Raw genomic sequence first — 24,008 nt, 5'->3', positions numbered from 1 at the left:
CCGCCTGTTTTCATTTACATTTTCCTCTTAAAGTTATTATTATTCCCTTTTGACCAAGCTGCGGGATCTATGTTTTAGCACAGGCACGATGCTGCTTTGTAAGATACCATTAACAGATATGGACAAAGGGCTTGGAAAGCTTTCTAGGAGTATAAACTCTAAAAAAAGCTGACTCTGCTATAGCTGCGCTCACTGCCCCGTTGTGTTCGCTCTCCACAAATACTCTAATGTGCTTGCGTGTCCTGGCAGGAACTTGAACAGCCAATTCTCAGTCGCTGTCTGAAAATGTTTTCTTCTAGAAAATTAATTCCTAAGTGTATGTAGCTGCATAGTAAATCTTGTTTGCAGAGCTGAACTCTTCCATTCATGACAATGAAAAAATTCTGTTGAACCTCTACGCTTGTCAGAGTTCAGCTAGTGCTTGCAGTAAGTTTCCTGCAAGTAGCTATAGGCTTAGGTTTATCCTACTAAAGCTGGCATAATTTTAAAAAGTGCTTACCAGCAAATGAGAAATTGAAGGCCATGTTCAGTTAATAATTTTATTTACTGATTATTTGTGGAAGTCTCCTGTGAGCTGTCTGTGAGTGGTGATAAGTGAACAGGGCACACAGGGTAGGAACAACTGCGTACTGACAAGAAAGCCAGACTGGCAATACACTGAACCCTTTCAGCCTGGAGACTCACTCTTGTGGAAAAACTAGACCCTACCACGCACCAGCAGACTACATGAAATGTTTCTTCATTTATTCATTCACTCAATTTTAAAGCCATCCTTGCCTCAGCAGCAGATCTTCCTTAGCATGTATGTGTCATTGACAGGGAAAGGTATGCCATGCGCCTGCCAGAGCATCCTTTCTTGCCATTCCTGAGTGGCTGATGTACTTTCTCTGTGCTGATTTGACTTTTCAGAGGCTACATTGTTAACGCAGCTACCAAATGAATTTTGCTGAAAGCCACCTAGCCACCTCATGTGAGCAGAAAGTGGCTCTGCCAAAGCAGCACACTCACTACAGGGTGAACAGGGAACCCACAGCAAATTGCAGATGTTGTTTGTACGTATACAGTAGAAGATTTGCTAAAAACTTTCACTGTTCTTACGTATAATCTGTGAAGAAATCCACGTAACAGAAAAGCAGCCTATAATTTGTAGCAAATGAGTGTGCTTTGGGGAAAATCAATCAAATGCACTAAGACGTGTTCTCAACTCCTAAACTAATGATCCTTCCTGTGAGCAGCATGAAACACCAGGCAAGTCCCAGGTGGCATAAATCCTCAAGGTTTCAGTGGAGCTGTGACAGTTTATACTACCTCAACAGTACCCTAATTGTGCTTAAAACTTTTTAAGGTGGTGAGCAGTCAGCGTTTCAAAAGCCTCCTTCTTTCTAAGCAGTTCCAAGGCTAAACAAACAAGTTTACTAGTTAGTGAGAAGAGAATGCCATATTTAATTTATAATCTTCCAGAGCTGACGCGCTTAAAAATAAAAACTCTGTCTAATTTTGTCTTAAGAAATGCCAAGCAGCTGCATAGAGGAGGCATTTATGGCTGGGACTTGAACCAACTTCTGTTAAGAGAGGAAATTAGGACCATTTTGTTACCCTGACAGAAATGAAATCTATGAGAACAGTAATTCCTTTGCATAAAAATCAATAGTTTCAGCATGTTTTTAACATGGCAATTTGCTATGGAACATCTTAACAATAATTCAGTAAATCACAAGTACTGCATTAAATCAGCTGCTTGCTTTGCGAATGTAAGTACAGAACTGCATGAAAAACGTAGTCAAACCAGAGAAAATCTCATAGTATCATTACTTCCTCACTTCTAAAGTAATTGTGAAAGATCTGAAAACAGATATAAGTAAGAAGCATTGGTTTACATAAAGCAGTTACAGATAGACCAAGATCCAAGTCTTTAACCCCAATCTGACAAGAACTTCTAGAAGTTATTTCCCTGTATACCTCAGATTACCCATTTGCAAAGTAAGGATAGTATCATTAAACAGTGAGGGGAAATTATTAAGCAGTTAATAGCCATAACACAATCTTCACAGTCCTATGTAAGCGCTAAGTATCATTATTATTTAACAGATTCTGTAAAACAAAATACAAGGCAAAAAGGGTATCTCTCTGTTTCTGTTACATGCTGCTTTGAAGACGGAGTAGCACAGACCATGCAACATTCATCTTGATGTATGTCATTTAGCAGTAGAAACATGTACTTCGCAGTGGCATTACTTATGTCAATGATACACACAGGGCCAAAAAATTGCTTTTACAGAAAATTCAAGACAATTCTTAAACCTGATTAACTTCTTTGCGTTTAACCTTCTAAAAGATGTATAACAGGAAATCCAAATTACATAAGGAAAATATGTTTAAAAATGATCTCTGACATAATTCAAAATTTATCTCTGTATCAATTTGTCAGGGGATAGAATTTGCAAGCAAATATCAATATAACAATGCATTTGCTATCAGCTATAAACAGTACCATGTATGTGTCTGTATTTTACACTGCCTAATCCCTGCTCAGTAATTAGAAATGTTGTGACAGTTCTGAAAATGAGAAATGACACTCTTATTTTATCTGTGCTCCAGAACGCATCCACCAGAAGAGCCACAGCAAAGGAACATTTTCCAAAAGGAAATCAAATAATATACATTTTACTTCATTGTAAATTCTCTGTGATGGACGCTGGAATTAATTTTGGAGATGTTATGCTCAGCAGCTTATATTGGAATAAGAGTTCTTTGTGAAAAAGTCTATTTAAAATCATGCTGGTGATACATAAAACCTTAATATTGACTGAACAAGTTCTAGATAGCTAAATTCAGTTCTAGATAATTAAGTTACCACCTTTCTGTACCATCTCTCATGCTTTTGAAAGTAAATGTGACCTGCTAGGATGCTCTACTCTCTACGCCAAGTTCCATCTGAGTCCTCCAGCTCTGTCCTGCCAGTTACAGCTAAATCTGTAAAAGATTTTTCAGCCAACCTGCCAAATCAAAACTTTGGCAGTGTGAAGGTTATAAAAAAATTTGCCTCTAGAATGACAGTATCACTGGACATTATCTAATTTTCATCTAGATCATTTACAGGATATTTCAATTATCTAAGATAATTGGATATTAGTATGATAAAGCTCACTTAGATGCCTTGATGCAAGAGGTATCCCCTTTTTTCCTTAACGCAGACTAGGGTTAGATACAGCGCATTAAATATGAATTGCACAGAATACAGAATGAAACAGTTGCTTTCAGGAGCTGATGTCCACACTACGTGTATTTTGAGGGCTCTGTATTAGAGCACTCGAGTCTAGTTCTGTGAACTGGATGCCTTTAGTGGCTGGGGTGCATTAAATGAATTAATTTTATCTAAAAAAAATCCAGTTAGCACACTTGGAGACTTCTCTACAATGGGAATCAAACCGTATTAGCTGGGGCCCATTCAGAGACTTGCTTCAACAGGACACTCCTAATCCAAACTCAGATGCTGAAGTGGAGGCACCCAAATTCAACTCTTGCGAAAAAACGCGCTAAATTTTCATCAGCATTTTGTATATATTTAGAGGTCAGAAGAGCGAATATGAAAATGAGTTTGCGGTCAGCACAACAAGAGATGTCAACCCATGGGTTCCTGCTACCCTTGGTGTGTTATAAATACAACAAATCGCTCTAGCGTCTTTGTTCTGGGGTCTTCTCTTATGTGAAAATGTAACTTGAACTGTGGAAAAGACCTTGCACAAACACAGCTCACATAGGCATGACTCCACTCAGGGACGAGCCAGCAGGAAAGCTCACCCAGCCTGTCTTCCTCTGTGTCCTTCTCAGGCTCTTAGTGTGCGTCCAGCATAACGGCATTTAGTTGCTCAGCCTGGCCTGCGCTAAGGTTGCCAAATGCTAAACTTGTGGAGGAACGGAGCAGTAAGGAGGGAGTAAAAAAAAGTGTGTGTGTAGGGGGAACAGTAAGGAGGGAGGTCCCTTGCAACAGCGAGCAGATGCTGCAGAGCCCATGGAGGTTAGCTGCCCTGTCCCCTGTGCCCTGAGCGAGGGTGACTTCTACAGACAAACGCCATACGAGTGCAGTTACAGACTGAGTTACAGTGCTTACGCTCAAGGAAACTGAACCGGGCTTGCATAAAGAGACGACGACATTTCCTAACTTTAGGGTATTTGATTTTCCGAAGTTTTGGTTTTCATACAGTTGTTTGGTTTATGTGACTATGTACTACTTCAGAAACGGATGTCAGCTTTTCAAATATGCTTTGGGGAAATACATGCTTATGGGAAAATTTTCAGTTCAAACAAAATTGCATAGTTCTTACAAAATTGTCCAGACCTTTTTGCAATTATGTTACATCATATATATAGTTTAAGCAACTCTGGATCATTTCACAGCTCAGCTTCTTATCTTTTTATAGTTCTGCTACTGTGGCTCCATTCTTTTCCATATGAAGAAACTTAATTAATATTTTATATCCTTACTAAATTGTGAATACAATTTACCATAACAGTACAGAAAATAGCAAATACACATTGTCTCCTGCCAACAGAAAATCCTTAACAGCTGTTTATTGCTCATTTGCAAAACATAAGAGCAATGGAATTCCATTACTTAGAGAAACTGGCTGTTCCATGATATCCTTGGCAACAAACACCGCACTTATCTTTTTGAACAATAGACTCTCAAAGTTTCTCCAGCCTACAAAAATAAGACAGTGAAGAATACTTTTTCTTAACTGTAAAATGCTAAACAATGGGAACTGACTCACAATCAGCTGCATTTTGTTTCATGAAGACTAACCTTTTTCGCTCTCTCTTCCCCCCAAAAAGAAATCTGCTCGCTGCAAATTGCGAGAAATGTTTCAAGCAACCATCTCTTTCACAGGAAGGACTTTTTATTGAGGTCAAGACTTTGGCAAAATGAGAAGAAATTCAGACTGCAATCCGAGTAATATAAGAACTTACAAACAACATTAAGGGAGTTACTTAGGTTTATAATAAACAATACAGAAATTGCAGAGCAGAATTTTTTCTACCTGTTCAAAACTTGATCTTAAATACCAAGAAAAATAAAATCACAGTTTACACCACAGATATTTCACATATGGTTTTAACTAAATAACTTACAAGTTTCCAATCGCTTTAAAAAGAAATATCTATCGCATACCAGATAGATGCTAGCTCCTCAGAAAGTCAGGACATGCACATACCATCCATAATCTGGTTTCTATATTTAGGTAAGAACTATACCTAAAGCCATGAAGGTCAGCACTGAATGAAGTCAAGCATATTTTAACCAACATGTCTTCTAGACAGTGTTTACCACGGTGCATTTCTCCTAAACCCACACTAAACATCATGCCATTTGAAGACCTGAGATGGAACTCGCACTATTAAAAGAGACTGGATAGTGTATTCACATACCTCAATAATCCTGTCATGAATTTGTAGCCCTCCTTCCTTAGCAGCAGGCCCCGTGTCAACTATTTTCGATACAAAAATTCCTTCGCTAGATGAACCATCTTGATTGTCCTTTAAGGATGAAAAGAAAAATATATTATTGTACCTTGAACTAACTCTAATTTGCCCTCAGCTAAAACTTGTCCATGTCACAACAGTGCATGTAATTTGAAAGAAATATTCTTATTGATGTCTTAATATGGAATTACTTTGTGCTAATGAGAACACCCGATACTCCCATTTTGAAAGATTAAACAACCAGGAATGGACTTCCATTAGGTACATTAGTTGCATGACAATCATTTTCCTCTGACTTAGGCCAGCTCAGTAGTAATTGTCATCACAATTATTCTTAATGTAAAATCCAGTGAGACGGCAGCCTGTTTGCACATCAAACGTAAGACAACAGTGCATTTTTATTTTTAGTTGCACAGCTCTTCCTCTGGAGGCTTAAAAATAAAACCATGAAAAACAACTTATACCTAACAAGGTATTTTCATATTCCTGTGTACTGTGTCACCAGCTTCTACTAGTGCAGAACAATGTCTCAGAAAATTGAAAAACTCTAACTATAAAGAAAGAATAACTTTCAAGTGAATTTACTAGGAATAAATAGTGATTAATGTCAGATTTCCGAGCAGCCAAGAAGTAGTTCTGAATACTTTCTAAATTACTAGAACAAGGTATAATCCACTCCTTGATCTAATTAAAGTCATATGCAGCAGCTCCAGCCAACAAGCATCCAGAAAAAATACATTAGTGAGTGTATGGTGCAGGAAACATCTGCTGAAATCATAGAATTCAAAAGTAGGTTGTTTAAGTTACATCCCTTCACCTGCACAGAGGGCTGCTTAATCTCTGGTGGAAAGGAGAGTAAATAATGTTTTCTTAATGAACTGTAAAGGGCCTAAAGCTGTGGGCCCGAACTCATGCAACATCTTCAAAGCAGTATGGTCTGAGAAAGAGATACCACGGGTTTCACCATTTTGGGAGTGACACTGCACCACTATTAGTGTTGCTAGCTGTGATGATGTCCAAGAATAAACACGTTGTGAGAGAAAAGACAGTGTAGTTAATAGACATCCAATACAAATCTGAATATAAGATTTGCTCTGAAAGAATCCCAAGAGAACCAAATACTTGTCAGCAGCGTTTTTCCTCTAAGTGTTGACCTACATGCTTTTCCCAACTGGAAAGGGCAAACATATTTTAACAATTAACATACCACGCACGGTCGGCCACCAATAATATTAAATCCAAGAGAGCCAGAGTCACGATGAAGAACGAGAGTCAGTGCTTTAGTTTCTTCACCCTACAAAGAACAGATAAACATATTCAAACATTTGTGTGCATTGGTAAGTAGGATAGAAAATACTTCTATCCAGGTTGATTTCTTATTTTTTTTCCCCCATGTAGTTTAGAGAAAAATGTTTAGAATAACTTTGTTGGAGCAAAGTCAGCAGCTCCCAGCCTCCACACTCCAGCCACCCCACCGTTCTCCAGCAGCGCTTCTCTGAGAAACCCACCCTGTAAGATTTATGTGTATTTTTTATTGAGATCTACAGTGAGACACTTAACAGCAACAGAAGATATTTATATGTAATACTAGTTCCTGCAACTACTTGACCTAGTCATGTGTGATGTGTTATGTAAAATACTCCATGTTTCCAGTAGTCAAATTCTTGACTTTTCCAATGCTTGAGGGTGGCTGAATCTTAGGACTGCATTTTTATGTTGCTCCTCTCTAGTGCTAGCTACATGACATTGTTTTAAACAGTAACAAACATGAAGTGTTATACAACAGAAATTCTCTGGTGAGTTTTAGAAAACAGCATTAAACAAAACTGCTGCAAATTTTGCAAAAGGCCTAGGATGCCAATTGCTATTCACAGCGCCTGCCATGAATAATTTTTTTCTTTGGAATTTTAACACTAGCAAAACAGAAATCTTCCAGCATTGAAAATCATTATGTTAATTCCCTAAAATATGAAATTCTGCAGTGAACAGTTCTCTGATTGGACAAAAAATGTACAACAAAGATAGATTGGATGGACCTGTAGTATTTGGGGGACTGTGTAAACATTATCTGTTATCCTGTCCTCTTACCCCAGCTTGTTCCTAACTACAGATACAAACTCACGCAAAATGTCCTTTATGACACAGTGATGCTACTTAGGTCCGTTAACTTGCATTAAGACAAAAGTAAGTGCATGTACCGTTAAAGACAACTAAATGCTCACAATGTACTAACTTCAATCTCAATCAAGTGGCTGTTATTTACAGCACAACACTACAAAACTATACAACAGACAACAGCAGAACACTACAAAAAGACATTTGAATAACAATTTTTTTTTTAGAAATCAGAATAGGATTGGTATGTTGTGCATCCACAGATATATATGAACCTTACTACCTCCAAGACCTTTTTCTTTGTTTTATCTAAAGGGTGAAAAAGTTATGAACACAAAAAAAGTTTGAGGAAGTTATCTTACAAGTCTGGTTTTCATAACCAATTAATGACAAAAATTACAACAGTTACATTGTAATTCGATGCAGATGTTTTTAGTTTGTGCATTTTTCTTCTAACATGTCAATTTGAAGTTGTCAATCAAATATTAATGTCTATTAAACTCATAAAAAATGTCAAAGTAATCCTGGATTACTGAATTACTCCTGCAGATCTGAGGATGATAACAAAGCCCAATTCCCTGCCAGTGTAAACTGGAAGAGCTCCACTGACTGCATGCTCGGAGCTCTACCGCAGGGGAGCTGCACCAACACACTCCACCCGAAAACTCGGTTTACAATTTTCGCACCAGTTTGTGATCATTATCTTTCCTGCAGGTCGAATAATAAATAGACTTGGACCTGATACAGAGAAACATGAATAAACTCTGACTGACTTTATCTGAATTTGCCTACACCTGGCATCAGTGAGAATCAGGTACTCAGAAGAGGACTGAAAAATGAAGTAAAGGCTATTTCCCTGCAAGTCTTCAGACCCAGACCTCAGACAGGATTTCAAGGAACAAATTTCCAGTCCTGTGAGACCACTTTCAGGGACTGATGATTCAGGATCTGAAAGACAAGGACATGCTAGCGCCACTGTTTACTTCCTCTATTATGCCTTTTTAAGAAGGCAAATGAATTAGAACAATCAAGAAACAATTACGACATTGCTCTCAAGACACTTTCAGTAATTAAAGTTGAATGTTTTCATTAAAGACTCCTTACGTGGCTATGATTTGATGCTTTTATATCTAGCAGAACAAGTATTAAAGCAGGTGGGTTTGAATGAGTCAAAAGTTGTGGGGGAAAAAAAAAACCTAATGCAGTTTTTTGTAGGTACTCCTGAAAAACGTCCACGGGGGCTTTAAAGAAACTTTCCAGCCAGTCCTGATGGATTTGTACACTGTCTCCATCTTCTCCGTGGCAGCAGAGTCGTGTTACAGAACACAACCCGCATGCCACTGCAGAGCGCTAATCCCACCATCCGTACGGAATTGCCCCGGCACCAGGGAGGCAGCAGCGCGTTTGCTTTAACGCTTGGTTACTTTTGCAGATTCACGTCTCAGGTCTTAACAATTTCTTTAACAACCTTCTTCACTTCATGAGGAAGCCACGATGCAAATGATTTTTCCAGGGCTCTGCCTTTCTTTTCCCCTCTAACGTGTCTCGCGTTCCAGCGAAACAATCATTAAACAGTGAGGTAACTGTGGAAATGCGGTGGCCAGCATCCAGCCCTGCCCCGTCATCTGGTTCAGCAGCAGACCTGATGGTTACTGGCATGTTGTATTCCCACAGCTGAACAGAACTCTTAAACATAATTCTTGAAATTACTGTACTTCCCAGCTGAGTAATGTGGAGCTAATAGACTGCCTTTCCCTTTAGATATTGGAAGACACTAATTTCTTTGGTAGTGCTGTGGCTAAGAAGGTCTGTCTTCGTTACAGGAGGCACTTCAGCTTCTTGTTTACTGGCGAACGGGCTGCCAGGACCAGCCTGGCGGATCCCGCTTGGGGACAGTCTGAGAAAAAAATAACATCTTGTTTTAAAGGACTTCGTCTGGCTTTTATAGAATTAAAACTTGTGTTACCACCTCCACAGAGGTATTAAACCGGAGGTCCTAAATACTAGATCATAAACTGGTTCCTACATGTCTGATACATTTACTGAAAGTCCGTCCCTGCCTTTGGTCGTCAGGACAGCAGAAGGGCTTCCACCGCGGGCTGCAGCCAGCACCATGAACTGCTTCTGATTCTCCCTTACTCATTTCTTCCCAAAGGACTTTGACGGCTGTGTACATAAAGGAACGACCAGATCAGCTTATCAATAGGTGTGAACAGTGGTATGTTTCAGCAAGGATTAAGCATTGTTTGAATAGTATGAGGTTTTTCTTGATTATTTAGACTTTGATGTTTCAGGATTGACATGCCGGATCAAAGGAAATACTAATTTTGAGTAAGACACACCACCTTCCCTACCACTCCCTCGTCAAGCTCGTCCACAATAAGCCTCACCTCTTCCCACCAAGGAATAAATAGTCGCTGTCTGAATACACCTTCAAATTTGTCTTTTGGAATAAGCACAGATCAGACATCCAGTAAACACACAGTAAAATTAAAATGCTCCCTCAGTGGCGAAGAATACACATGGAAAACACAACTGGAGTCACTTAAGGCACATCTATCTGTTTAAGGGACTTATAAAATTGTGAGATATTTACAGATGAGTGTGTGTACAAAATATATATTTTATGTATGTCTTCTCTCAATATAGTGATGGCAATGTTATAAAACTCACTTCAGAAATGGGAGATCAAAGCACAGGAAAGCTATGTGATTCATCCAGTATCACAAAGGAAGTCTATGCTAAGGCAAACCCACACCTGGGTCTCCAAAGCTGCTGAAAAAGTTTGCCCCAGCCAAAAGATCATGAATTTGGGTCTTTCATGAATGGCCTAATGTCCCTCAACATCGTATTTCCCCTTTAACTAAGCATTTAAACAGAACCGTACGTGGGCATTTCTTTTGTTTTGACTAGAGGATATGTCATCTGATTTATTCTAGATTGGGTCCTCATCTGTAGCAACAAGCAACCATCAGGCAGGAAAGCCAGAAGATCCTTCTTCTTCATCTACTGAGGAGCCAGAACATCTTACAGTAAGTTTTGCAATCACCACATCTAACCTATGAACCCAGTTTGTTAGTGCTAGGCCTACTTGTGTTTTAACACAGACTGAACAATTACATCTTATAACAAAATACATGAAACACGAATAATGATCGTAATTAAATAATGACAGCAAAGGTGCTGCATGCTTTGAATATGCAATTGCTTCTGAAATTGAAATCAGTTAGTCCACATTATCATACGTGTAATCCATGTGTTCAGGGACCTAATCCTTAGGCAAGTATGTATGCCCTGCTGAGTGTTACAATCTGCATCGCGCACTGCACAGTCTATGCTAGCGCCTCCGAGAAAATAACCCCAGAGTAAAGACTTGGAAGCATGCCACAGCCTGAAATTGGTAAAGCATCCCCTGCACGAGGTGATTACCATGGGTCTTTTAAAAAACTCTCTAGTGCACAAAGATGCAAGTTTCCTGATTGTACTTCTTTGAGAGCTGGGCAGACTGAAGCTGTTAGTATTGGAAAGCTGCCCGAAATGCTGTGAAAGACATGTAATTGATTGACCGCTCGACCACAAGTCTGTGGTGACATGACACCTTCCAGCTTTCTTCAGGTTAGGTGCTGCTTCAGAAAACTGTATAACAGCCTTTTGTAATACAGCTGAAAACGAGCACAGTCGTCTCGGCCAGCTGTAACCATAAATTTGACAAAAAGTATTGCTGGAAACTGTGTACCATGCACATTTACAACTATTTGAAGTAGCACCTTTCAGGCTAACAGCAGCTCACTACGCTTTACAGAGCTAAATAATGCAAAAACAACATTATCAACACTAGCCACAAAGAAATGAAGGAGGGGCAGTGTGAGAATAAAGGTGTGCTGTTAGGATCAGATCAGAGACGAGGAGGTAGAGATTCAGTGAGACGATTTCCGACAGCAGGAGTGTACGGAGGGCTTTCCTATCATCAGCAATGTGAGAGGGAGCAGAGGCAGCTGTGTGCTAAGCTGTGGGAGCAGAAAGCTCTGCAGCATGCCATTGCAAAGCACAGGGGGCTGTAGGAAAAGGAGGAGACAGAAGAGAACTGTCCTGAATCTTGACAGGAATGTGAACCCCCGATTTATTTTAATAGTTTTACTAAGATTTTAACCAGCACCACACACAGTATTGCCAGAAGTTAAAACGGTACATTTAGTATTAAAATATTCTGTTTTGAGTTAGCAAAACATGGTGGGTTGTTTTGCCCTGGATTTTTAAAAAGAAAAAAGGGAAAAAAAAAAAAAAGACTCTAACATGAAGTCGTTTCCTTTACACAGCTTTTAGAGCCTCAGCATTACCAAAGGTGTGAATACAGATGTTTGACAGTTTTGAACAGTTTAATACTGCTGTGTCTGTGGTAGCACATTCCAGGTCACGGGGAGGACTTTGAATGTCTTCATTTAAAAGATAATTGGCTTCTAGGGCTTCCCTCGCTGGGGAGCCTCATTCCAATTAAAACTTAGGGATTGTTGTAGCTCTGGCTTTTGATTCTGGTCATTTTATAAATGGTCTAATTCTAAGGGGCTGAAGTCAAGTTAATTTTTCTCCTCCTAAATTGAGCTTTCAAAGAACCTTGTGTGACTGGAAAAAAATGCAAGTACACAGCAGATGTCTTGTATTTGGACACGGATGTTACAAAGATGATGGCTTCAGATCATGAAATAGCTGGCAAGGTGTCTGAGTCGCGTAACAGTTAATCCTAAAGACTGCATTTTGTAGGAAGCCATATTCTGGGACGCTAGGTAAACTAAGGGTCTGGAAAGCATTGGGTCACAACAGCCTCTTCCAATTCACTTCGCTTTGTGTTACTCCTGGGAGTCAATTTCTGGTGGTTTAATACCATTTCCAGCCCTGGAAATTCCAATTTTGCTGTTTAGAGGTTTCTTCAGGGAGAGAACCAAGAAAAAAATAGTAACGCCGTGACCTTGGTATTTTGGTGTGCGAGTTGCCATATGAGGTCCAGATACCAATGACGGTCACATTAGAAAAAACATATATATAGAAACCGGTACATCACGGCTATTAAAAGCCAAAGCTCAGGTATTTCAAAGGATGTGGGGGCCGGACAGGCTCCTCAGGACAACTCCCGCTCACAGACAGCGGCCACCCCCCCCCGGCTGGCACCAGCGCGGCGGTCCCCGGCACACCGCAGCGCACACGGCCGGGCGGGGAGACCCCACGCAGGGCCGAGGACGCCGTGGGGCCCCTCCCTTCCGCAGAAACCCGCCGGGATACACGCGAGAACGTGTCTCTGGCTCCCCGAGCGGCTCGGCCGCCTTTCCGAGCCCTTCGCGCGGCCCGACACCGCTGCTGAGAGGCGCCCGGGAATCGCGGGGGCGGGGGACGGGACCACCCCGGCTCTCTCTCCCCGCGAGTGGGGCAACTTCTCCCGAGTGGGCAGGCCGCCGCCGGCCTCCCCTCCCCCCCCCCCTTACCTTTCCGGGGGAGGCGGCGCGGGCGCGGGCCAGGGCGTCGAGGCGGGCGCTGTACTGCGTGAAGCGCTTCTGGTATCGCAGCGCCGTCACCTGCAGCTCCAGCTGCGCCGCCGCCAGTCGCGACAGCAGCGACTGCTCCCGCTTGCCGGCGCGCAGCGCCTCCTTCTTCAGCGCCTTCTCCAGCGCCGCCGCCCGCGCTTGCAGCGCGGCTCCGTGGGCACGCAGGGCGCGCAGGCAGCCGTGTCCGCCGGCGCGGCGCTCGCCGTGGGTGAGCATCAAGCCGCAGCCCTGCTCGCAGAGGCCGGCGGGCCGCGCCTCGCAGCGCTCCCGCATGTGCGCCTCCACGTCGCGGAGGTTGAGCACCTGGCGGCAGCCGCGGTTGCGGCACTTGGCCGGGGAGAAGTCGCAGGTCTCGGCGTGCTCGCCCAGGTGTTGCAGCGGGACCACCGCCTCGCAGCCCCGCGCGTGGTTGTCGCACTTGATGTCCAGCTTGAGGATGAGGCTCTTCAGGGGCAGGACGTGGTTGAGCTCCTTGGTGGAGATGCGCTGGCAGTTCACGGGGCAGCTGCCTTGCTGCACCACCCAAGGCAGCACGCAGCCGGCGCAGAAGACGTGGCCGCAGGGGGTGGTCAGCGGGTCCTCCAGAACTTTGTTGCACAGATTGCATTTGAAGTCGGGATCCACGTCCCCGTTGAAGCGATCCAGCTCGAACCCCATCCTCCTTCCGCTTTCCCAAAAACAAGCGAAACAGAGAAAAAAGCAAACAAACAAAAAAAAGCCCAGCCCAAGTAACCGAAGCGCGGCGACGGGACGGGGGAGGCCAAAAATAATAATAAATAAGTATCGGCCAGCTACCCCCGCCGCCCAGGAAGGCGCTCCGGCACCGAGCCCAGCCCGCAGCGGTGCGGGGAAGCCACCGCGGCCGCTCTGTCCCCGCCGCTCACGGGGAGCGCCCGGCCCCGGCCCCGCTGCCGCCGGCCCCGTCGGCCCCGGCCCTCCTCGCGCGCCGCCGCCGCGGGCTGCTCTCCCCGCCGCCGCCTGCGCAGAGCGCCGCCGCGCGCTGCCCGCCCCGCCCCGGCCCCGCCCACGCGGGACACCCCCGGGGGTGTCCCGTCCCCTGTCCGTTCCCCCCCCCCCCCCCCGCGGGTCCGCGGCGCAGCGAGGGACAAGGGTGCCTTTGTTTCGGGGAGAGGAGGGCGGGGTGGGCTCCGGCCTGTGTGTCGTCGTCGTCCCCCCCCTCCCCGTGCGGCGGCAGGTAACCGGGAGCCCGGGGATGAGGCGGGGAGGCGGGGCGGCGGGCAGCGGGCGCGGTGTGCCTGAGGGGATCGCTGCGGAGGGGAGAGCTCCCGGGCCGGGGGAGGCTTGGCGAGCGTAAGGGACAGGGGGGATTGGGGGGGGGAGGGAAGGGGACGGTCGTGGGGAAGCTGTGGGAGAGGAGGGGAGCGGGGTATGAGGGGCCGGGGGAGGGCGGGAGGTGGGTGTGAGGAGAGGGGGGAGGAGGAGGGCAGGGGCGCGGCGGGATGTGGCAAGGTGAGACGAGGCGAGGAAGGAGGAGTATGAACTCTCGTCGCGCTTAACGTGCAGTTGGTAACAAACGGGACGGCTCGCTCGAAGCAGAGTGTCGGGGCGTGTTGGCTGGGGACGCGCAGAAGTCGGGGACTTTTGGAAAGGGCGCTGCACGGAGCTGCCCTCCGGGGTCAGGTCCTCGGCGAGCTGCTTAGAAAGGGGACTGACTGTTCAGTTCTTTGGTGAGACATCCGTACGCTGCCAGTAAGTGCAAACACAGCAGTCTGCCAGTGCTGCTCGTATTCTTATGGAAAAGGGATACGTTTTTTCTGTGTTTGCATAGCCTATTAATGTCCCGTTAATGCCACTTGGATGCAAGTGAGGGAGATCAGAAAAGATTACCACTTTTGATATCTGTTTCTGCCTGGAGATTATTTAAAAGCACTCCAGAATATGCTATAAAAAGCTAGCCAGACCACACCTGAAGTACCAGACATAGCATTAGGCAAAAACAATTTCTCTTACAAGGCAGATATTCAAGTACTGAAAAAAGCAATAAAAGAGAACAGCTTTGTTCATTGTGGATGGTGGAGCAGAATTCTCACATGCACTAAAGCCACATACCAGCTCAATTGTTCTTTTAATGTGTTTTGCTTTATGGCAAAGTACAAGCCCAACTAGAAACTTCAGTTTCAAATGACCTTTAGTACATGCCTATTATATCATGGTAAAATGATTTTCTGAACGTCTGGGATGATTATTTGTCCGTTAGTGACCTTTAAAAGGTAACAGACTAGTGGTTACACAACTATGTTCCCAATTCAGTCTCAGGCAAGTAGTTTTTAGTATTAAGGGTTTTCACTTTTCAAACATGAATTCCATCTGTAGTGCTCATTTCATTCTAATTTCTAATGTTCCATAAAGCTTAAGGTTGCTTTTGGCTGTATAAGTCGCTTAAGAAAGTGTGCGTCACATATTTAGGGTTATGTACCTAGTTAAGGAGTTTTTTACAGATTTGTTCCGTTTTAATAAATAAATAATAAATAACGTAATACGGGACTGTGCCTGTAGGTTTTCTGTTAACTCCACCTGAAGGTCACGCACAGTCCAGGGCCATGGTGATAAAGTTTAATTAGTACATGTATATTACTGACTTTCTGACTATTCTATTTGATCTGTAGTAGTGATTCCCATACTTCTTGTGCTTCACTGCCTTTTTCCTCTTCCTCCTCTTTCTCATCTCTGCCTCCTCAGGATTCCTCTTCTCACCAGTCTCTCTTACCATTTCCCTTGCTGCAATGCTGCGTCTCTTTCGTCCCTCCAACCACCTGGACCACCAGCCGCGCACTGCTGAGCCCCCATGCTTCGTCTGTAGTGTTGGTACACTTCACTAGTAGGACACTGTTTTGCAGTTTGTCACAAAAGCTCGGATAGCTGTTACTAATCATGGCATCTACTCTTTTCCATGAGCATTTTATCTGAAATAAAACTTAGGATTACATGGTCTGGGGATGCACATAGTACAAATGAGCGACTTTTAGCGTTGGTGTTCATTTTGGTAGCTGCTGTATCAGACCTCGTCTGATGGGGAAATCCGTCAACGCAACTATTTCTGAATAGGCTGTTTTAAGATAGCTGCTCTAAATTAGTGCCCCATGTGACCACCGTCTTACGACCTTCTTTACATGAGTTTATAAAGTGCCTCATGCATTCAGGATGGTTGTAAATAGAAATAGAAATACATTACTTCCTTCAATGATAGCTGTAGCAGTTTTGGTTTAGTATTTCAAAGTTGTCGCTACAGGATGCTTGAGGCCATTCCTGTTGAAGCCAGAGGCAGAGCTTTTATTGATTTCAACGAGAATGACGTCGGTACCAGGTTCCTTAGGCTATTTGAAACTATACAAATATTTGGATGGAAAATATGGGCAAGAACTTGAATAACATTTTCATTCAGAGTCACGGCTAGGCAGATGGTGTGCTGAATTCTGTGATATACTTTAATGTGACATTTGTGTAGGAATAGATCCTTTATTTATAAATTAAAACTTTTGAAGCCACTGCAGTCTTGCATTTAGACTACAGGACTACAGTTTGGAGCGCTGACAGGGAACTGAAGTTCCCTTCTCCCTGCTGCCGTTTTCCACGGGAGAAGGCACAAATGGAGCTTTCCCTACTGGAGACACTTACATTTCAGTTCTCCCTTGAAAAAAATGTTTAAAAAGCAGCCTCTCAACAGAAGCCTTTAATGTTATTTTCAAAGGCTGAGGTTTGAAACTGAAAAGAGGTTTGGTTTCCAGTGTGTTGCCACCAGGGCTGAAATTACATTGCCACAGCTGAGGAAGGTCATTTTTATTTCGTCAGTTCTCTCATCGTCAGAGGTAGTGTACTGGGGTGGGACCATTACTGAACCATTAGGGCTCTGTCATTTAACTTTGCTATCCTGTCATAAGAAGGGTGAGGGCATGTCAGTTTGGGACGTAGCACAGACACAATGCCAACTCTCAAAGGTCTGCAAAACTAAGGTTTTTGCAGCAGGTTTCATTCAGTCTGGGTTTTTTTTTTTTCCGCTGCTGTGAAGTTTCCAGTCTCACAGAAAATCAAATGCAATTTGATTGGAAGTACTTACTCATCTTCATCTGCCTTTTGTTCATAAAGGTTAGCATCATTTTACACTTGATTATGAGATCTTTGCAAGAAACCTGATTTTTTTTACATCAGTTTGCCTTTAAAAAAGTAGAAACCATTAGGTAATGCAGAGAAGGAGTCGAATCCCTCTCCATGGCAATCATCTGTGTCATTCTTCTGCCTTATTTGATTCTGACAAAACCCGTAAGGTTAACAGGACATGTCCAATGTAACATGGTCTTCCTCATGCACTTACTTCATGAGTTGGAGCCTTTTGGAAACTGAAACTCACAGTGGTCCTGGGCATATTTAAAATATGTTTAGTGTATTTAGAATATGTGCAGTATATTTAAAATGTATTTAAAATGTCAAGATCTTCTCAACATTCTGTTCATTGCCAAGCACTGAAGCACTGTACAGAGTTACACATTTGAAAGATTCTGTATTCTATGACATTTTATGACCTTTCTTGTACTATGTATGTTTTACATGTTTTTCTTTATCTATCTGTGTAGCTGCTATCATTAAAATTCAAATGAACGTGCCTCAATCCTTTATTTTTACTGCTGGTAGAAATGTAAGTTTGCATTGATAGAAGATACACGGAAGAGCTGGTGAATGTGGACCAAATAAAATGTCAGTCTTGTAATGTTAGAGCATAGTCCGTATCAACCACAGTGGAGACGGTACATAATGATAATGGTTTATATGACATTTATATTAAGTATTTTGCAAAAGGTTAGACTCTGGCTTGGCAGTTGAGCTAGGATTTCAGGGTTTTACATGTACGAGTAGAAGGTTGATACAATATTAAAATGGATGCTTAGAAGTAAATTGTATATTAGCAACAGAACAAGCTGCATCAAAAATCCAAATCAAATCCCTTTGTTTCAGAAGAAACATTAAAGCAAGAAGTAAAAGATAGCACATGAGCATCCTTTCTTGACGTTCCATGCATATTTTTGTGTAGTTGCTTCAGAGCTACTTCACTGCCTCAGAAATCTAGCTGTTTTCAGACACATACTTGAAGGACTGGCATCATTTGAGCCTATTTCATAACTGGCTTCCTTCTCCTTATCTCTTCACATAACTGAAGTCATAGTAAAGTTGATATTTTATTTATGAATAATTGAGAGGCAAGGTCCACAAGAATTTTGGCTATAAGTACACATTCCTATATTAATATGGATAGAGAAAAATATAAAATAATGCTCTTACTTCTGGGGCTTTTTAGGAAATTTGATCAGTCAGCCGTGTTGAGTGCTCTTTGTCTGAATAGTTACATTAATTGACCACTACAATACCTGAGAGTCTTGAAGTTATTTATTATACATTTTATTATGAACAATCCTCTTTGTGGTAAGGGAGAATTAGCCATGTTTTAAGACCAGGCTTAATGAAATGCCGGATAATAGAAGTGCCCATTGTAATTCAGCAAGTCTTTAGCTGAGTGCTAGAAATTGAATTCTGCTTTTCCCGAGCCGTTCTTCACTTGATATTGGAGCCAGTTTTGGTGACCAGTTGCTTTTTATGAGTAAGTCTGTGATTTGAGTACAAGACTGAGGCCCAGACCTGACCACCGCTTGCCTGAAACTACACAAAGATTCCAAATTTCAGTGGAGACTACATCCCAGAAAGCATTCAGTATCCAGTCCTATGGCCAAAAATGCTGCATCTTTGAGTTTCCTCAGCAATACAAAAATGTGCAGTAGGTATCAAATTATGATGTAGACACTACATTCTGTACTATATAATTTCTTTGTCTTTTCCTCCCTTATTTAAACAATTGAGAGAGAGAGAACTGACATTATGTATGCCTAATTCCCTTTCACACATCTTACACGTTGTAATGATAGTGTTTAAATCCAGACTGTAATTAACTCAATGGTAATGGGTGGGACATAAAACGCAAGCCGTAATTTAGAGGCATGTTCTGTAGGAGTTTGTACTATGAATTCGGTAATAGTGGAGGTCAGTCTACGTCTCAGAGAATAGAGAGTGCTCAGTGAACAGAAATTGCTGAGCATCTTTTCCCCATTTCCATGCACATGGATGTTGCAGACCTGTCAGATAGTACTCACACATGCGGCATTTTTCATGGGTAGGTGTGTTTGGGATTGTATTTAGCTGACAAACCTGAGAGCCTTTGGATTGCCCTTAATTGACAGTCTGGCCCCACGAAAAAGAGGTGAAGCTGTATTTATCTGTGACTGTGTGTTCACATATAAGCATTTCCGAAGTCTTTAAGTCCAACGCTTTTCTCTTAAAATGTGAAAAATATTCCTGTTTCCAAGAACAGGAATGGAAATTAATTAACTTTTCATACTGACAGGACGACTGTGAATAACGTGGAATGTTCTGTTTTTTCCACATCAGCAACACTGCTTTATCTCTGGATGCTTTTGTGCCATTTCCAAAATAAACAGTTCTTAATACTTGCACAAGGTGTATTTGACAAGCAGGCTTTTGTGGTCATCCACTACTTCTTAGGTAAGCAGTTACCCTGCTTATGTATTTACAGCACTGTTTACGTTTTTATATACTAAGGAAAAATTCCCTTTTAAAACATATGTCTTAGTTCAAAAACAGAAGCCTTATGGAAAGCCCAGTCTGTTAAGTAAAAAATTCTTAAATTCTGGGTCAGGTGAGCCCCAAGATGGAAAAGCAAAAGAGGTTAGGAGAATGCTGTTTTGTCTGATGAGTGCTACAGCAGGATGTTGTAGAGACTACAACTATACATGTTCAGGGAGGGCATAGAGCATCTTTGGATGATAAGTCCAGCTATTGCTACTGACCTCTGTCTCTAGAAATTTCTAAATTACTGGTTGCCAGAAGCTAGGAGAGAATCACTGCAAACAGACCATGCCATTATCTGTGCAAGACAAGTATCCCCAGCTGATTGCTCTTAGAGACAGGATTCTGGGCTTGATGACCTTTAATTTGATCCTAATTGAGCTTTTGGCTTTTTTTTATTTGATAGTCAAGGTATTTTGGAAAATGGTGGTGGCTTGAGAAAGCCTTTTCATTTCAGTGCTCTTGGACTTTCTGTGGAATTTATATTGCTTTAAAATACAAGTTTTTAAAAAGGAGATTCCAGTACTTAGAAATAGTAAGCACGGATTTCAGTTATTTCCTTATTTCTTGTTGGGAAGGGGGTTGGGATAAAATGAAGCTATGGGTAGAGAGGTGTAACCGGCCTTTGCGAAGTTAAAGCAGGGACATGACAAAATTTGCCTGGTGAAAAGAAGCAAATATGGCAAGCATGTGGAATCTGCCACTTGAAAAAAGTTGTGTGCAGTTTTAGAAAATTAATAATAATTAACATATGTGATTTTAAATACTGTAATAAAAATAAGTTTAATCCTTTTTAAAATAAACTTTGTATGATCAGGCTAGGATAAGCATCAAACTGGGTATGCAGGTTGAAAATGCCTTGCTGTGGTCTGGACTTCGATGGGAAAGGTTGAGAACTGCTCTTTAGTATGTGTGCTCTTCATTCAGCTCTGGGAGATGAACGAGAGCTCAAAAAAGTTATATAAGTGTTAAAAGATTTCATACGGGAGGATTTTACATCAGTGTTCTGCTTGGTGTATTGTGACTGTTTATCCCAGCCTATACAGAGATGTGCAGTAACATCACAGTGACGTTTTTGGAGAAAAAGGGAGCTTGAAAGATCACACATTCTGTGTGTGACAGAAACTAAAGATGTCTGTAGGAAACCTCCCCCATCAGAAAAACTGAAGTGTGCATACAACTAGAGATCTCATCCCGAAAACCTAAATGTTTATATTTATAAATTGGTGATATTCTTGCCAGGGAAGTGCTAGAATCAGGGAACTGTTAAGCCAGTGTGGAAACCTCTTGATGCAAGTTAAAGTTTTGATTAATATTCACGATCAAAGATCTTAAGAATTTAGTCCCCATGGAATTAGGCAGTCAGTGGATTAATAAGTCATATGCTAAGAAGATTACACTAGGTCAAGCCATTGTTTTTCTCATTAATATGCATCAATATTTACTTTTAATTTAAAATGGTGTAAGTGATGGGAGTTGTGTGTGTTCTGGAGACCGGTCAGTTTAGAAAAAGAAAGAAGGTACATCCTAGCTATGCAATAAACCCAGTTTTGCGGTTAAGAGACAAAAGGTACTTTTTTTACACAGGAGGAGGTTTTTGGTTTTTTTCTCTTTAAAAAACCCCAAACACTTGGAAGTATGTGAAGACTCTTCCTCTTTGCATGAGCAGAGTCCTTTGGGAGCTCTAAATTTCTTTAGGAGTCATGGCTGAATAGGTACAGAGACCCCCAAGGCCTCTCCACTAGGGCTGTTTTGTGTAACTTTCTAATTGTGCAATGATGTGGAGTGTCAGGAGCTTTTAAAATCTGTATTTGTGCTCTGATCACCACAGAACTTGAGTGTGGTCCTACTGCGCAAGATGCTGCGCCAGATCCATTCAAATTACATTGTTAAATATTGATATTCATAGCTGTCTTGCTCTAATGGAAAACATTTTGTGTAGCTCTCATAACTGTTTCAGTTTTAGCCTTATTTTTGTTTTTCAAATGTCTTGATCTAGGCAGCTTCCAGCTCCTTTTTTTTTTTTTCCTTTCTTCGTGGTTTTGCAATATTAAGTATGCCCTGAAATTTCATTAACATTTTAGACATTTAGTTCAAAAGTATAGTTGGTGTTTCTAAGATCTTTTCTGAACTTTGACAAAGGTTCCAAAATGAAGAAAAGTAATGTCTTTTTATTTTGGCAGTCTCTGCTACATTTGCCAGTGACAGAATGTGAGCCTCTTGGCAAAACAGTTTTAAATATAAATACTAGATCTGACTGAAAAAATAAAAGCAGAATTTTCTGAAAACTCCTTGAAATGTCAAATTTGTTGTCACTGTAAAAAGTTAGAAACAGATCATTATGATGAAATATTGTCCACAGGTTTTTTTACAATTTCTAAATGCAAAATGTAAATTTTCTGTACAATTTTTTTCTTAAAATTGTACTGAAATAGATACTTACATTTTTTATTTCTGAAATAACTAGTTTTGAAAAAGAAAACATTTTGTTAACCAGGATGCTACACAAAAATGCAAGGAAAATGTGTTATCTGAGAAATTGGCAGAGTAATGATAATAATATGGCTAATGCTATATTTTAATTAAAAACAAAACAAGGACAATTTTCAAAGACATTAATATGAAAATGGCCTTAACTTTTTCAATCAGGTCTAATAATACAAAGGATAAGTCACCAAGAGCATGAAGGAGACTGTTTCTTATTTGTTTGGGTTTTTAGGAGGACTTACTAATGAGGCTAAAGCTTCAGATTTCAAAGAGAAGATGGTTTGGAGCAGAGGACCGACGTGGATATCCAAGTAAGTCAAGTTTGAAATGAGGATTGTGCTCCACATTCAGCATATGGCTAATTTTCCCTCTCCACGGCATACGTCTGTGAGTAGGACTGGCAGCTTTGATAATGAAGGGGATGGAGATGGGGATGGAGATTTCTGTCCTAGGACATGCTGCGGGTGTCATATAAAAAAGAGAAGGAAACAAATGGAGGCTCCAGAGGGAGCGGTTGACATCCTCTAGGAGGTGAGGAGACTCCTATGGAGAACAAAGCTGGTTCCATGTGGGAGCTGTGATGTGTTTGTGTCCTCGGAGATCTGTATTTGTATCTGGGTTAAACGGTTTCAGGCACACCCACAAGGTCACGAACTCCACTATTTAAGGTCACTCTTTCTCACTTGTTTTTCATACTTTTACTAGTTAACGTCCTACACAGTTTGTTCCCAAACCTACTGTATATATAAAGGAGTAGAGACACTTGCAGGGCCTGAAGTAGGGTAAGATAACTAACAGCTATCGACAGCCTGTCCAGACACATGTCAGAGACAGAGCTGAGGTCCATGAACTAAACATGCCGGTCTCCCAGGTCCACTGTGTGGCTCCTTTGGACCAAGCCTTCCTCCAGGAAAAGAGTTGGGAGGGGGCAGGAATCCTTTTAATGTTATATCCCTACTTTTTCCAAAAAATGTGTTGACGTGGCTAGCTCCAGAATTAATCAGAATTGCTCCAGTTTTATACCTCTCTGTGAAAATTTCCATTGACATTGCCATGGGAATAAAATTTTGAAAATGGTCTGAATAGCAGTTCCACAGGTATTACTTCTCTTCTGCGTTATCTTTCATTGCAGCTCATGTTTTTCACCGTGTAGCTAAACTAGGAGGCTGAAAGCTTAGCAATTTATTTAGGATCAAGGCTTTCTCCCAAACTGCAAAGCAGAGAATCCTGCTAAACATCAGGAGAAGATCTGACCAGTAACTAGTACAGAATGCTATATGATTGGTAACAAATCCCTTTCTGTAGCTGTTCGCTGCTGCAGGCTATTTTAGGAAGATGATTGTTTTCAATATAATGGCTTACACTGTATGTTTGTACATTGCTTTATAACAATGAGGACATTAAGAGATTGCTCCCATACCTACTTTTCATGTTCTGCTAATTCATTCTCCATTAGACAGCATTTATAAAGACTACAACAAGGTTTTTCCATACTCCAGTTAAAATAACTGCTCTTTGTAAAAGGATCTTGTGCCATAAAGTCAGGGAGACTTCACCTACGGTACTTAAGGCCAATGCAAAACCTTCTTACCATTTGCGAGCTACGACTGTGACTGCACCCAGCATCCTGCATATTCAAGAATTTGCTGCAAGGACCTTCTTGACATTTGCTACTTAAACAGCTGTACGCTGGGGATGGGAAGTGCTTTTCCTACCCAGTCTGTTGTTTGATCATCAGAACTG

General features: G+C 41.8%; 1 protein-coding gene across 3 annotated transcripts in view; it reads right to left on the bottom strand.

Annotated features, from left to right (window-relative positions):
* The window catches only part of PDZRN3 (PDZ domain containing ring finger 3), a 149,487-nt gene extending 135,645 nt beyond the window's left edge, over positions 1-13,842 (bottom strand). The window contains exons 1-4 of one of the 3 annotated variants that reach the window (XM_050904563.1): positions 13,536-13,842; positions 13,071-13,385; positions 6,689-6,775; positions 5,428-5,535 (exon numbers count right to left, since the gene is read on the bottom strand). In XM_050904563.1, the coding sequence (XP_050760520.1) occupies positions 5,428-5,535; positions 6,689-6,775; positions 13,071-13,385; positions 13,536-13,787 (762 nt within the window). In that variant the 5' untranslated portion in view covers positions 13,788-13,842. Of the gene's footprint in view, positions 1-5,427; positions 5,536-6,688; positions 6,776-13,070 lie in introns of all 3 variants that reach the window. The other 2 variants (XM_050904561.1, XM_050904562.1) reach the window with 2 other exon arrangements.
* Positions 13,843-24,008: the final 10,166 nt, after the last annotated feature.

This window comes from Gymnogyps californianus, chromosome 13 (assembly GCF_018139145.2).
Source record: "Gymnogyps californianus isolate 813 chromosome 13, ASM1813914v2, whole genome shotgun sequence".
Lineage (NCBI taxonomy): Eukaryota > Metazoa > Chordata > Aves > Accipitriformes > Cathartidae > Gymnogyps > Gymnogyps californianus.
Note: the sequence above shows the minus strand (reverse complement) of the source record. Positions and strands in the feature narration are given on the sequence as shown.